We start from the raw sequence: 16,777 nt of genomic DNA, 5'->3' as shown, positions 1-16,777 counted from the left end.
TCAGAGGAACTTGTAAGAATATTCATGGTTTCAATTACTTCATTTCATCTCAATAAACTATGAATTGATTTATGAACAGCAAAGTGAATATAGGGAAAACACAATTATTTTTTAGTACATGAACAGTGCCTAAAAGGCTTCCACTGCTGTTGTTTTGCCTTGGCTCTCTATCAGCACTAGTGAAAAGTTACATGGTGCTTAGACACTGGATTTTTGATGTCATAAGTACCCATAAAAGTAAGCTTCATTACAAGTTGTGTTTTCAATTTACCAAATGAGATAATACCACCTATCCAAAATATTATATGTATTTTTTCTAAAATAACTACTCAACAATGTCATCTGTCAATTGAGTAAATGGTAAAATATATATAACACATAATTGATTTTGTAAAAATTACCAAGGTATAAAGTCATCATGAGCACTTAGTGCTATGAACATTCCTCTTAGCACTGCTTTCATAGTGTCCCATGATTTGGGTATGTTGTGTCTTTATTTTCATTGAATTCAAGGGAGACTTTAATTTTTTTCTTTATTTCTTCCTTGACCCAGGGGTGGTTCAGTAGTTGACTGTTCAGTTTCCATGAGTTTGTAGGCTTTCTGGGGGTAGAATTGTTGTTGAATTCTAATCTTATTCCATGGTGATCTGATAGTACACAGGTGGTTACGACAATTTTTTTGTATCTATGGATGTTTGCTTTGTTACCAATTATGTGATCAAGTTTTGAGAAGGTTCCATGAGATGGTGAAAAGAAGGTATATTCTTTTCTGTTTGGATGGAATGTTCTACAGATGTCTGTTAAGTCCATTTGGTTCATTACATCTGTTACTTCTCTTATTTCTCTGTTAAGTTTCTGTCTGGTTGACCTGTCCATTGATGAAAGAGGAGTTTGAAATCTCCTACTATTAGAGTGTAGCATTTGATGTATGCTTTGAGTTCTAGTAATATTTCTTTTACATATGTGGGTACTTTTATATTAGGTGTGTAGATATTCGGGATTGAGACTTCCTCCTGAATTGTTCCTGTTATGAATATAAAGTGTGCTTCTCCATCTCTTCTGATTTATTTTAGTTTGAAATCAATTTTGTTAGGTATTAGTGTAGCCACACCCACTTGTTTCTTTGGTCCATTTGATTGGAAAACCTTTTCCCAACCCTTTACTCCAAGTAAATGTCTGTCTTTGTGGTTGAGGTGTGTTTCTTGTAAACAGCAGAATGTTGGATCCTGTTTTTGTATCCATTCTCTTAACCTGTGCCTTTTTATAGGTGAATTGAGTCCATTGATATTAAGTGATATTAATGACCAGTGGTTGTTATCTCCGGATATTTTTTCTAGTGATAGTGTTTACGTGTTTCCCTTCTTTAAGTTGTGCTGGTGGAGGCTTGTTAGATGTTTGTGTTATTATGGGTGTTGTTGACTTCCCAGCTTACTCCTATTCAGTCCTCAGAGAGGGTAAGGCACATTGCTGTGGAAGAAGGCCCAAGGCCCTCCCTACTATATCTAGGCTGAGCAAGGTATCCATCCAAAGAGAATGGGTTCCCAAAAAGGCAGTACATGCAGTAGAGATAAATCCTGGTGCCACTACCAGTGGCCCCTCAGTCTTCTCCAGTCATTCAAGTGTAAACCACATTCAGAAGGACTAGTTTAGTCCTATGATTGTTCCTTCCAAGTCTGGCTAGAGTTGGTGAGCTCCCATTAGCTCAGTTAGACTGGTTCAGAGGAGGGTAGAAGGGGAGGGGTAAGGAGAACTTGAGGGAATGGGATAGTCAAGAAGGAGGAAGGACAGAGATGAGAGCAAAGACAGAGATATCTGAATTGAGGGAGCCATTATAGGGTTAGCAAGAAACCTGGCCCTAGAGAAATTCCCAGGACTGGAATGTTTTAGGGGAAATAGCTTACATAAGCACAAGATGGAGGCATGAACAAAATGGAGGAATTTTGGTTCCTCAGGTAACTAGTTGCAAAACAAAAATGCATTCATAAGTTGGCATAACATGGTTTTCAATTAAGAGCTATTCTGTCAACAAGTTCTGTAATCTAGTACTAGCTTCAACTGAATCTCATGTACTGAATCTATTCATATTTTTAGCTAACTTTAATATTATCCAGTATTAGAGTACATAAAATGGAAAATGTTTTAACGTTGACCCACAAAAAAAGGAATCCTTAAACAGTGTGCAGGTATTAAAATCTGCCATGCAGATTATATTACATTAGAAATGTATGGTATGTATTTACCTTAGAAAACTTCCTTTTTTTCTAGATATTTACCTAGGAATTGTTCTCATTGATTTCTCATGAATATAGATTCTAAATCAGCATATTACAAGATACTTGCACACCACTGTACTGGCTGATTTGTGTATGAACTTGACACAAGCTAGAATCTTTAGAGAAGAAGCCACATTTGAGGAAATGCCTCCATGATATCCAACTCTAAGTAATCAATCTAGTAATCAAGGAAGGAGTGCCTAGCCCATGGTGGGTAGTGCCATCCCTGGAGAGGTGGTCCTGGGTTCTGTAATAAGGTGGGATGAACAAGCCATGGGAGGTAACCCAGTAAGCAGCACCCCTGCATGGCCTCTGCAATAGCTCCTTCCTCTGGGATCCTGCCCTGTTTGAGTTCCTGTCCTGACTTCCTTCAGTGATGAACAGCAATGTTGAAGTGTAAACCAAATAAACCCTTTCTTCCCCAACTTGCTTTTTGTCATGGTGTTTCATCATAGCAACAGAAACCCTAAAACACCCATGTTTATTACTAGTCTATTATAATAATCAGAATATTAAAAATGTAAGATGCCACTATACAGTAGTTAGAATGACATTTTTTTCAGATGATTTAATTATAAGGAAATGAATGGAACTGAAGATCATCAGTTTATGCAAAGTAGGCCAGACTTTAAAACAAATGGGTAAGCCGGGCGGTGGTGGCACAGGTCTTTAATCCCAGCACTCGGGAGGCAGAGGCAGGCGGATCTCTGTGAATTCAAGGCCAACCTGGTCTACAAGAGCTAGTTCCAGAACAGGAACCAAAAGCTACGGAGAATCCCTGTCTAAAAATTAAATAAATAAATAAATAAATAACAAATGGGTTTCTCAGATTCACAAAATTCTGACTCAAGCAATCATCAATTTCAGGGAGGAAGGACTCTAAATGACTTCAAAAGAAAAAAAAGATAGGTTCATTTTATAAATTAATATAAAATGTAGCATGAATTTTCTAATATGTATTTTCTAAATTTAACATATATATTTGAAGTGGGACACAGATGGGAAGGAAGTGTACAAGCACAAGGAAGGATGACATGAGAAGGGTTTTATTGTGGAGAAACATAAACAAAATTCAATAACACATGTGTCTGAAAATATGATAGTGAACACTTTCATTTGTACACAATAAAAAGCAATAACCAAAAATTCTTCAGCAACATCAAGTTGTTACGAACATTAAAAACATGTAAAACTGAGTGGGGAGGTGGTGGTGCATGCCTTTAATCCCAGCAATCAAGAGGCAGAGGCAGGCAGATATCTGTGAGTTTGAGGCCAGCCTGGTCTACAAGAGCTAGCTCCCAGACAAGCTCTAAAACTACAGAGAAACCCAGTCTCGAAAACCAAAAACCAAACCAAACAAACAAACAAATAAACGTGTGAAACTATAAATTCGTGCCAGCTCAAATATGGAAGAATCTTTCAGTTTCTTATGAAGTCAAAGGTACGTTGACCACTAAAACTAGTTCTGCTACTCAGTATTTATCTAAGTTTAAAGAAAACTTAGCTATGAATACACAGGTACATTTTATGCTTTATTCATAATGTTAGGTATCTGGAAACAACACAGTAATTCCAGTTTGGAAAGAGATGAATAAAGTATTAAATACACATAAAATGTAACATTGCAGTGCAAAAAATGATATTCCATATAAGCATATAATTCTAGCATAAGCACATGAAATTAAATTCATTATGTCACAGAAAGTAAAGCAGATTTAAAGGCTATATACTATGTCTATATACCATAATCCTTTCTTTTTTTTCTTTTTTTTTTTTTTTTTGGTTTTTCGAGACAGGGTTTTTCTGTGGCTTTGGAGCCTGTCCTGGAACTAGCTCTTGTAGACCAGGCTGGTCTCGAACTCACAGAGATCCGCCTGTCTCTGCCTCCCGAGTGCTAGGATTAAAGGCGTGCGCCACCATCGCCCGGCCCATAATCCTTTCTTATGAATGTGAATAGTCATACATTCTCGAAATTATTTTATTTTTCAACTAAAATTAATGAACAATTTCTGCTAATCCTTTTTAAATATTAACTGAGATAAATTATGTTCAAGTAAGCTATTTTTCTGCATTATGGGAGAAAAACACATGCAATTTGTACATTTCCTGAAATTCCCTTTTAATTGATTATAGTATGAAAGGTTACTTTACTATTTTTAAAGAATTTACATTTATAGGGTATCTCAGAGAAATATATTGAGTAAAATATTGTTTTTATTTATGCTTTAAGTATGCTGAAAAGTAATTATATCACTTTACCTCTCCCTATTCTTACCTCCAGTGCCTCCCAGCTGCCTTCCTTTGAATATATCCTATTACCTCCACTCTCAAGTTAACAGTCTCCTAGAGGCTTTAGTTATCATAATATACATATATATATATGAATATGCATACATGAAATATATAAATATAATTAGATTAATCCATTTTTCTGTTCATGTGTGTATAGTTTCAGGGCTGACCACTCAGCACTGTACAACCAGTAAAGGAACTAATCCCTGGGAGAGGAAAATTTTCATTGTCTTGGGGTAATTAATTGTTTGTAATTTTTTGATACATTCTTTTGCTAGGATTTTTTTCACTGGATCTTCTTGTCTACTTAGTTCAGTGACAAGACATTCCTATTCTATCTGTAGCTAACTTTTTACATCGGAATTTTTCCATATAATTTTTCATCTCTGAATTTCTCAAAGTGTATATTAAAGGATTTAGCATAGGAGTGAAAATTGTATAAAATACAGCAATGAATTTATCAATAGAAAAGTTATAAATAGGTCTGGCATACATGAAAATGCAAGGAACAAAAAGAGGACAACCACCATGATGTGGGAACTGCAGGTGGATAGAGCTTTACACCTTCCTTCCTGACTGTGATCATAGATTGTATCTTAATTAATCTGTAAAAACATTTTCAAAAGAATTATTTCAAACTAAAGTTTAATCAAATTAGAATATTTTGTTAATCAAAATAAACGAAAGTTGTATAGATAAAACTATAAATAAAAATTAATACATATGACATTTACAGTTAGTTGAAAGAAAACCCTAAAGAATTCCACTGAACTGAATATATCAAGAAATCCGTTTAGGTTTTCTAAGCACATCATATTTGTCTTAAATGGAATATTTCCATCTAATACTTCAATGCTCAGGGACCTAAGCAGAAGAAAAGGAGCAAAGATTGTAAAAGTCAGAGGCCATGGATGAATTCAAAGAATATTGTTTTTTATACACTGTTGCAGGTATGGATTCACAGAGATTGACAGCATACACATTACCTGTACATATTCAAGTCACATAATATCCCAGTATTGAAAAGAGAAGTGGACACAAATTCCCATACCTAACCAACAAGCAATCTATAATTGATACCTGCTAGGACAAAAAAAAAGGAAAATATTTTTTGAATGGACAGTTATTAGGAGATGTAACCACACTCCAGGACAGAACTCATGTCCAAGAAGAGTTGGTTGACCAACAGAAAATGAACTCCATGGATTTGGTTTTATTGGGTTTGGTGGGGGGGGTTCATTTGGTTTGGTTTGGCCTTTTACCTTGTTGGGTTTTCGGTTGTTTATTTTGAAGGTTCTTTGAAGTTTGGTTTTGGGAAAGTTGAGAGAGGGAATTCAAAAAGAGAGAGTGGGGAATATATATATATATATATAGAGAGAGAGAGAGAGAGAGAGAGACAGAGACAGAGAGAGACAGAGAGAGAGACAGAGAGAGACAGAGAGAGACAGAGAGAGAAAGAGAGAGAGGGAGAGAGAGAGAGAGAGAGAGACAGAGAGCATGAATTGGATGAGAAGAGAAGGGGGAAAGATCTGGGAAGAGATGGAAGAGAAGAAAAACCATGATGAAAATACAATGTATAAGACCCTTCACCAACACAAAACAAAGAAGGGAAACACACAAACTCTACGACTAAAAAAAAATGACCGGAGTTAACAACCACTGGTCATTAATATCACTTAATGTCAATGGACTCAACTCACCTATAAAAAGACACAGGCTAAGAGATTGGATAAGAAAACAGGATCCAACATTCTGCTGTTTACAAGAAACACACCTCAACCACAAAGACAGGCACCTACTCAGAGTAAAGGGCTGGGAAAAGGCCTATCAAGCAAATGGACCTAAGAAACAGGCAGGTGTGGCCATACTAATCTCTAACAAAGTTGACTTTAAACTTAAATCAATCAGAAGAGATGGAGAGGGGCATTTTATACTCATAACAGGAACAGTTCATCAGGATGAAGTCTCAATCCTGAACATCTATGCCCCTAATATAAAAGCACCCAAGTACATAAAAGAAACATTGCTAAAATTCAAGGCAGCCATCAAACCGCACACACTAATAGTAGGAGACTTCAACACTCCTCTCTCACCAATGGACAGGTCAATAAGACAGGAACCTAACAGAGAAATAAGAGAATTAATGGAGGTAATGAATCAAATGGACTTAACAGACATCTATAGAACATTCCATCCAAATAGGAAAGAATATACCTTCTTCTCTGCAGCTCATGGAACCTTCTCGAAAATCGACCACATAGTCGGTAACAAAGCAAACATCCACAGTTACAAAAAAATATTAGTAACCACCTGTGTCTTATCAGATCACCATGGATTAAAGTTAGAATTCAACAATAATGCTACCCCCAGAAAGCATACAAAGTCATGGAAACTGAACAGTCAACTATTGAACCATACCTGGATTAAGGAAGAAATATAGAAAGAAATTAAAGTCTTCCTGGAATTCAATGAAAATAAAGAAACAACATACTCGAACTTATGGGACACTATGAAAGCAGTCCTAAGAGGAAATTTCATAGCACTAAGTGCCCACTTAAAGAAAACAGAGAAAGCTCACATTGGAGACTTAACAGCCCACCTGAAAGCTCTAGAAAAAAAAGAAGCAGACTCACCTAGGAGGAGTAGAAGACTGGAAATAATCAAAATGAGGGCTGAAATCAACAAAATAGAAACACAGAAAACAATACAAAAAATCAATGAAACAAAAAGCTGGTTCCTGGAGAAAATCAACAAGATTGACAAACCACTATCCAAGCTAATCAAACGGCAGAGAGAGAATTTGCAAATTAATAAGATCAGAAATGAAAAGGGGGACATAACCACAGACACAGAGGAAATTCAGAGAATCATTAGATCTTACTACAAAAGCCTATATGCCACAAAATTGGAAAATGTAAAGGAAATGGATACTTTTTTAGATAAATATTATATACCAAAGTTAAATCAGGACCTGGTGAACAATCTAAATAGACCTGTTAGTCGCGAAGAATTAGAAGAGGTTATCAAAAACCTCCCTACCAAAAAAAGCCCAGGACCAGATGGTTTCAATGCGGAATTCTACCAGATCTTCCAAGAAGATCTAATACCTATACTCCTTAATGTATTCCACAAGATAGAAACAGAAGGGTCATTACCAAACTCCTTTTATGAAGCCACAATTACTCTGATACCAAAACCACTCAAAGACTCAACCAGGAAAGAGAACTACAGGCCAATCTCACTCATGAATATCGACGCAAAAATCCTCAACAAAATACTGGCAAATCGAATCCAAGAACACATCCGAAAAATTATCCATTATGATCAAGTAGGCTTCATTCCTGAGATGCAGGGCTGGTTCAACATACGAAAATCTATCAATGTAATCCAGCATATAAATAAACTGAAAGAAAAAAACCATATGATCATTTCATTAGATGCTGAAAAAGCATTTGACAAAATTCAACATCCATTTATGTTAAAAGTCTTGGAGAGATTAGGGATACAAGGGTCATACCTAAATATAATAAAAGCTATATACAGCAAGCCGACAGCTAACATCATATTAAACGGAGAGAAACTCAAAGCCATCCCACTTAACTCAGGAACACGACAAGGCTGTCCACTCTCCCCATACCTCTTCAATATAGTGCTTGAAGTTCTAGCAATAGCAATAAGACAACATAATGGAATCAAGGGGATTCGAATTGGAAAGGAAGAAGTTAAACTTTCGTTATTTGCAGATGATATGATAGTGTACATAAGCGACCCCAAAAACTCCACCAAAGAACTCCTACAGCTGATAAACAGCTTTAGTAATGTGGCAGGATACAAGATCAACTCCAAAAAATCAGTCGCCCTCTTATACACAAAGGATATGGAAGCAGAGAGGGAAATCAGAGAAGCTTCACCATTCACAATAGCCAAAAACAGCATAAAATATCTTGGGGTACATCTAACCAAGGAAGTGAAAGATCTATTTGACAAGAACTTTAAGGCATTGAAGAAAGAAATTGAAGAGGATACCAAAAAAATGGATGGACCTCCCTTGCTCTTGGATTGGGAGGATCAACATAGTAAAAATGGCAATTCTACCAAAGGCTATTTATAGATTCAATGCAATCCCCATCAAGATCCCATCAAAATTCTTCACAGATCTGGAGAGGACAATAATCAACTTTATATGGAAAAACAAAAAACCCAGGATAGCCAAAACAATCCTATACAATAAAGGATCTTCTGGAGGCATTACCATCCCTGACTTCAAACTCTATTACAGAGCTACAGTAATGAAAACAGTGTGGTACTGGCATAAAAACAGAGAAGTCGACCAATGGAATCGTATAGCAGACCCGGATTTTATCCCACAAACCTATGAACACCTGATTTTCGATAAAGGAGCTAAAAGTATACAATGGAAGAAAGAAAGCATCTTCAACAAATGGTGCTGGCACAACTGGATGTCATCTTGTAGAAGAATGAAAATAGACCCTTATCTATCACCGTTCACAAAACTCAAGTCCAAATGGATTAAAGACCTCAATATCAGCCCGAACACACTGAACCTGATAGAAGAGAAATTGGGAAGTACCCTACAGGAGCTGGGCACAGGAGATCGCTTCCTATGTATAACCCCAGAAGCACAGACATTAAGGGCAACATTGAATAAATGGGACCTACTGAAACTGAGAAGCTGCTGTAAAGCAAAGGACATAGTCAATAAGACACAAAGGCAACCTACTGATTGGGAGAAGATCTTCACCAACCCCACAACAGACAAAGGTCTGATCTCCAAAATATATAAAGAACTCAAGAAACTAGACTTTAAAATGCTAATTAACCCAATTAAAAAATGGGGCACTGAACTGTACAGAGAATTCTCAGCAGAGGAAGTTCAAATGGCCAAAAGACACTTAAAGTCGTGCTCAACTTCCTTAGCAATCAGGGAAATGCAAATCAAAACAACTTTGAGATATCATCTTACACCTGTCAGAATGGCTAAAGTCAAAAACACCAAGGATAACCTTTGCTGGAGAGGCTGTGGAGGAACGGGTACCCTCATCCATTGCTGGTGGGAATGCAATCTTGTGCAACCACTGTGGAAGTCAGTGTTTCGGTTTCTCAGGAAATTCGGGATCAACTTACCCCTGGACCCATCAATACCACTCCTGGGAATATACCCAAGAGATGCTCTATCATATGACAAAAGCATTTGTTCAACTATGTTCATAGCAGTATTATTTGTAATAGCCAGAACCTGGAAACAACCTAGATGCCCTTCAATGGAAGAATGGATGAAGAAAGTATGGAATATATACACGCTAGAGTACTACGCTGCGGTAAAAAACAATGACTTCTCGAATTTTGCATGCAAATGGATGGAAATAGAAAACACTATCCTGAGTGAGGTGTCCCAGACCCAAAAAGATGAACATGGGATGTACTCACTCATAATTGGTTTCTAGCCATAAATAAGGGTCACGGAGTCTACAATAGGTGAATCTAAAGAAGCTAAGTAAGAAGGTGAACCCAAGGAAAAACATATAGTTATCCTCTTGGCTAAGGGAAGTAGACCAAATTGCCGGTGAGAAAATTAGGATCTTGGGGGTGGGGTGGGATGGGGGTAAGGGGAGATGGGGAGAGAAAAGGTAGAAGGGAAGGAGGGGGGACTTGGGGAATCAGGAGAATTGGGATAAAGGAAAGGTGGATAGGGGAGCACGAACCACAATTCTTAGTTAAGGGAACCACTTTAGGGTGAGCAAGAGACTTGACCCTAGAGGGGCTCCCAAGTGCCCAAGATGAGGTTCCCAGTTAGTTCCTTGGGCAGCTGAGGATTGGGAACCTGAAATGACCCTATCCTAGAGCAATACTGACGAATATCTAGCATATCATCATAGAACCTTCATCTGGTGATGGATGGAGACAGAGACAGAGACCCACACTGGAGCACTGGACTGAGCTCCCAAGGTCCCAATGAGGAGCAGAAGGAGGGAGAACATGAGCAAAGAAGTCGGGACCACGAGGCGTGCACCCACCCACTGAGACAGTGGAGCTGATCTACTGGGAGCTCACCAAGGCCAGCTGGACTGTGACTGAAAAAGCATGGGATAAAACCGGACTCTCTGAACATGGCGAACAATGAGGGCTGATGAGACGCCAAGGACAATGGCACGGGGTTTTGATCCTACTTAATGTGCTGGCTTTGTGGAAGCCTAGCCAGTTTGGATGTTCACCTTCCTAGATATGGACGGAGGGGGGAGGACCTAGGACTTACCACAGGGCAGGGAACCCGGACTGCTCTGTGGACTGGAGAGGGAGGGGGAGAGGAGTGGGGGGAGGGGTAGAAGGGTGGGAGGAGGGGGAGAAGGGTGGGAGGAGGGGGAGGGAAATGGGAGGCTGGGAGGAGGTGGAAACTTGTTTTTTGTTTATGTTTTTTTTCTTCTTTTCTTAATAAAAAAAATTTTAAAAAAAAGAAAATACAATGTATAAAAAAATTTAAAGAAATTATAGAAAATTTTACATAAACTGAAATAGGCAATTCATGAGAAATGGTTAAAAAGTACAACAAAATTATGATACTATAAGAAACTACACTAATTATTAAAAATCACAAGAAAAACCAAATATTTACAAATTGCATTCACAATGCAAGTAGTTATTTTATTATATTGGGACTTAATAGTTTTTGGAAAAGTTTTTCCATAGAATTTTTTTATCTCTGAGTTTCTCAAAGTATATATTAATGGATTCAACATGGGAGTCACAATTTTATAAAATACAGTAATGGATTTATCAACAGGGAAACTACAAACTGGTCTAACATACATGAAAATACAGGGAACAAAAAAGAGGAAAACCACAGTGACATGGGAACTACAGGTGAACAGGGCTTTATGCCTCCCTTCCTGACTGTGAATCTTTAGAGATTTTAAAATGATTCCATAGGAAAGAAGGAGGAGGATGAAGATCACTAAACACATAGCCCCATTATTGACAATGGCAGAGAGGCCAATGAAGTAGGTATCAGTGCGTGCAAGTAGCAATAGTGGGTATATGTCACAGCCAAAGTGGTCAGTGATATTGTCACCACAGAAAGGAAGTTTATACACAGGAAGAACTTGAATCAGAGCATGTACAAACCCTCCTACCCAGGCCTTCACTAAGAAAAGGATACATACCCGTCGATTCATAATAATTATATAATGCAGGAGCTTACAGATAGCCACATAATGATCATAGGCCATTGCGACCAGAATGACAATATCAACACCACCAAATAAATCCTCTATAAAGATCTGGTGTATGCATGCTGTGAAGGAGATGGTCTTCTTATCACGGAGCAAATCTACAATCAACTTGGGTGAGATGGCAGTGGAATAAACAGTATCCATGACTGACAAAGAGGCAAGGAAGAAGTACATTGGGGAGCCCAAGGAGGGACTGATGATCACTGTCATCACAATGTCGTCACATTGAAGGCGTAAGTCACAAACAATGCCACACCAATTCGGGGTTATGATTATTAGGGTGGTATTTATTTAAAGGGGAAAAAACTTACAGATCACTGTCCCAGGCAACAGCCCTCTACGCAACCAGGAAAGGAGTCTAGTCGCAGGCGGAGCAGGAAGTGAAGAGAGAGAGGAGAGAGAAGTGGCCGCTTTTTTAAAGGGAGAGAAACCACGCCCCAATGGGCTGGTACTTCAGCGGTGATAGGCTGGAGGAGTGGGAGGACCTCCCGCAACACCTCCCCCTTTTGTTTAAATAAGAGAGTTCTAAACCTACTATGAAATTATATACAATAAGTACAAATATCCTATTCTAACTAGCTTAGGTCTTGTATAATAAATAACTTGGCCAAGTCATGAGAGAAAGTAACTACATTTATATAGTCTTCAACACCATCAAAGATCTGAGAAGGGAAATAATGTTACCTGGGTAATTAGGAAGTTCAGTAAAACAACTTCCAAAACATGCAACAAATCACAGAGACAACTGGCTACCTGGGCAATCACCCAAAATCACGTTAGCAGCGTTGAAGCAACCAACTTTGGCTAAGGCCTAACATAACTGACATACCATTTTAAAAGGCAAGCAACATTTCAAAACTATCTTACCCTATCTTGGCAGGATATGACAGCCCTGTTTTATCCATTGATGCATGCTCTGTATCTTTGTCAGTCGTTGAGGTATGGGCATTTCTTTGTCCAAAGGCCAGTTCTGCCAAAAAGAAGGCTCCAGGTGGAGTGTCTTTGGTGCTCAACATTCTCTCGGGAATAGAGTGGTGTTGCCAGGAGCAATTGTGTCTCACTACCACAAAACTCTGAGTTAGATTAAAGGCCATTTTCTACAGCTCTTTGAAGAAGTTGAAGATTATCTATCTATACTGAGTATAATCTCTAAATATCTAAAGAACCTGATTAGTCTATTATAAATGACAAACTTAGATGACTATTAGTCTATATAATTCTCAATATCTATCTAACTTAAAGACTAAGACAAAAAACGACTGTGAAACAAATGAGGACAATGACCTCCAAATATAAACAATGTACAAATATACATTGCAGTAAGTAAATATATATCAATACACAAACATTATATAAGTATCTTAATCAGAGGTAGAAATGTACACTGCAATATGGTAAATATATACAATATACAATATATATATATATATATATATCAATACAATATATATCAATACATAAAAAATGTTTTAAACAGAGGTAGAAACATGCATGCGTACAATAGTCAATATAATTTAACTTTGTATCAATATACAAGAATCTATACCAATGTATTTGTCTAAAAACAGTAACTCACAATTACAAATCTATTATCCCATCATCCCTCTTTTTTTTTTTTCAAAATGATCCCTGAGCGTATAAAATTCCTCCCCCAACCCTCAATCGTATACTAATTATAATCAACCCCTAAATGATGTCCCTAAACCCAAGGGCAAGTTTTTCTGGGAAAGGGGACGTCATCCTCTAGAATTACTTCCAGCTGTCATGGGGGCGACATTCTTTCTGGGGGATCCTGTGAAAGTGAAATGATGGTTAAATTTCAAGATCAATGTCTTTTAAAATTGCCAATAGTCTCTGAGTATTTTGTGCAGGTCTGGCCAAAATGTTGTATAAGATGTGCACCATTTCAGCTAACCAAGTTGGAACTGTCTTGTGCAGCTGGTACCAAAAGCAGGTCTTGTAGTAGCGCTATCAGTATCATGACGTCATATCAACCAGGTGGAGTTGTTGTTATGGGGCCCCATCTTCTTCCTGGAAACTTCAAATGTCAGTTCAGGAAAAACTCATTGTTCATTATGAAAAACTTAAACATTAATCATATAGACATATATATATATATATATATATATATATATATATATATATATTCAATGAAAGACATGATAGATATATTCAATGAAAAGTATGATAGATATGAAGAAAAGCAAAGATGTTTTCTAAACTCATATTTCTTTCTGTCCCATATCATGGCTCTTGACATGAGACAGAAACTCCAGAAACTCTGGGTTTTTCTCTTACTAACAGGCTTGGAATTGGAGAGGGACTGAGCCAGAGTCCAACTTCAAAACCAGCTTTATGAATTTAGAAATATGGTTTAATATTACTTACACAACCCTTTCAGTTTTCTTGATATTTCCTATTGGGCAGGTATTTTTCCATCTGTCAGTATCCAAACATCCAGGGTCCCTTGAATTTCTCAAAGATGAGTGTTTTCCTGTGGAGATAAGAACAGAACCCTGCCCCCATTCTATATGTTTTTCTTACCACCTGTATGAATATCATCGTTGTGGATGAGTTGTCATTTCTCCTTTCCAAGAGGTTTCTCCTCTTCAAATCTAAACTTTATTAATTTTGATGGTATCCACAATTTTTCTTCTCCTGTGGAAACAAGAGCAAAACCCCTTCCCCAACGTAGCACATCTCCTGGCTTCCATTGAGAGGTCAGCACATCTTTGAAATAAATCGGTTGATTTAGTTCAGCAGACTTTTCCATTATCCAATGTCTTTCTGCTGCTGTCGTTCCTTTCTCATTAGCGTTAAGAAAATTCAAGGTTAATAAAGCATTATGTAATCTATTCGTAGATGTATTTTCGGTCCCTTTCTGTTTGTTCAGCATATCCTTTATAGTACAATTTGATCTTTCTATAACTGCCTGACCTGTAGGATTATTTGGTATACCTGTAATGTGTTTTATATTATAATAATCAAAAAAGCGTTTCATTTTCTTAGATACATATGCTGGACCATTATCTGTCTTTATTTGCGCAGGTATACCCATGATGGTCATAACTTCCAATAAATGTGTGATTACTGAATCAGCCTTTTCTGAGCTCAGGGCAGTAGCCCATTGAAAACCTGAATACGTGTCTATGGTGTGGTGTACATATTTTAATTTACCAAATTCCATAAAGTGGAACACATCCATCTGCCAGATTTCATTTCTCTTAGTACCCTTTGGGTTACTACCTGCAGGCAACGGTGTTTGATTATAGAAAAACAAGTAGGACATCTCTTTATAATGTCCTTAGCTTGTTGCCAAGTAATGGAAAATTCTTTCTTTAGGCCTTTACTATTGACATGACGCTTCTTATGAAATTCTGAGGCCTGCAACACACTTCCAATCAATAATTGATCAATCTCAGCATTGCCTTGGGCTAGAGGACCAGGCAGACCTGTATGGGACCGGATGTGTGTTATGTATATCGGACAAAGCCTGTTCCTGATTATGTCTTGTACCTGGATAAACAATGAAGTCAACTCTGTGTCATCTGGTATAAATTCAGCGGTTTCAATATGCAAGATAACTCTTTCTGCATATTGTGAATCTGTAACTATATTAAGAGGTTCTTTAAAATCCCTTAGCACCATAAGAATGGCATATAATTCTGCCTTCTGGACAGAATTATAAGGGCTTCGTTCCACCTTACTCAATTCATCTGACTTGTAACCTGCTTTCCCTGATTTATTTGCATCAGTATAGAACGTACGGGCTCCAGTTATTTGAGCATCACATACAATTCTAGGAAGAATCCAAGAAGTTCTTTTTATGAGGTTAAGTCTACCACTTTTGGGAAAGTTTCTATTAATTTCTCCCAAAAAATTAGCACAAGCTCTTTGCCACGGTTCATTGTCTTCCCATAACTTTTTTATTTCTTCAGTAGTAAAAGGCACTATAATTTCTGCTGGGTCTATACCTGCTAGTTGACGAAGTCTCAGCTTACCTTTTATAATTAATTCAGAGACTTTTTCCACATAAGTTTTTAATTTTTTACTTGGTTTATTAGGTATAAATATCCACTCTAAAATAATATCTTCCCTCTGCATTAGAATCCCTGTAGGAGAAATTCTGGAAGGCAATATGACTAGGATGCAGCTAAGATTTGTGTTCACCCTATCCACATGTGCCTCCTGTAATTTTTCCTCAATCATTGTCAGTTCCTTTTCTGCTTCAGCTGTCAGTTCTCTTGGACTATTCAAATCTTTATCACCATCTAAGGTTTTGTTTAAATGAACTATTAGATCAGGTGTTATCCCAACAGCTGGTCGGAGACTGGAAATGTCTCCTAACAATCTTTGGAAGTCATTAAGAGTCTTTAACCGGTCTCTCCTAATTTGTGCCTTTTGCGTTTTAATTTACTCTAACCCTATTCTGTAACCTAGGTAATTAATAGAATTTCCTCTTTGAATCTTTTCAGGGGCAATTTGTAATCCCCACCTAGGCTAGACTTTCTTTACTTCTTCAAACATCCTTTCTAAAGTATCTTTATTTGAATCAGATAATAAGATGTCATCCATGTAATGATAAATGATGGACTTGGGGAATTGTTTACGAATTATTTCCAATGGCTTACTTACAAAATATTGGCACAGTGTAGGACTATTGAGCATACCCTGTGGGAGGACAGTCCATTGATATCTCCTATTAGGCTGAGAATTATTATAAGTAGGCACTGTGAAGGCAAATTTTTCTCTATCCTTTTCTTGTAACGGTATAGTGAAAAAACAATCTTTCAAATCAATAACTATAAGAGGCCATCCTTTTGGTAAAAGAGAAGGCAAAGGAATTCCAGATTGTAGTGGGCCCATAGGTTGAATTACTTTGTTGACAGCTCTTAGATCTGTCACCATTCTCCATTTACCAGATTTCTTTTTTACAACAAACACAGGAGAATTCCAAGGGCTGGT

General features: G+C 37.4%; 1 protein-coding gene across 1 annotated transcript; it reads right to left on the bottom strand.

Annotated features, from left to right (window-relative positions):
- Positions 1 to 4,877: 4,877 nt before the first annotated feature.
- Positions 4,878 to 16,533, bottom strand: LOC121442053 (olfactory receptor 4A8-like; the record flags this gene model as incomplete). The annotated part of the gene is made up of 3 exons (XM_041643514.1): positions 4,878 to 5,080; positions 11,413 to 12,030; positions 16,503 to 16,533. Coding segments are annotated over 3 exons (852 nt in total), but the record flags the coding sequence as incomplete, so codon positions are not given.
- Between the last annotated feature and the right edge of the window lie 244 nt (positions 16,534 to 16,777).

The sequence above is a fragment of the Microtus oregoni genome, unplaced genomic scaffold (assembly GCF_018167655.1).
Source record: "Microtus oregoni isolate MIOR12 unplaced genomic scaffold, Mior012 000002F_ref0000024, whole genome shotgun sequence".
NCBI lineage: Eukaryota > Metazoa > Chordata > Mammalia > Rodentia > Cricetidae > Microtus > Microtus oregoni.
This window is presented reverse-complemented; position numbering and strand designations above follow the sequence as displayed.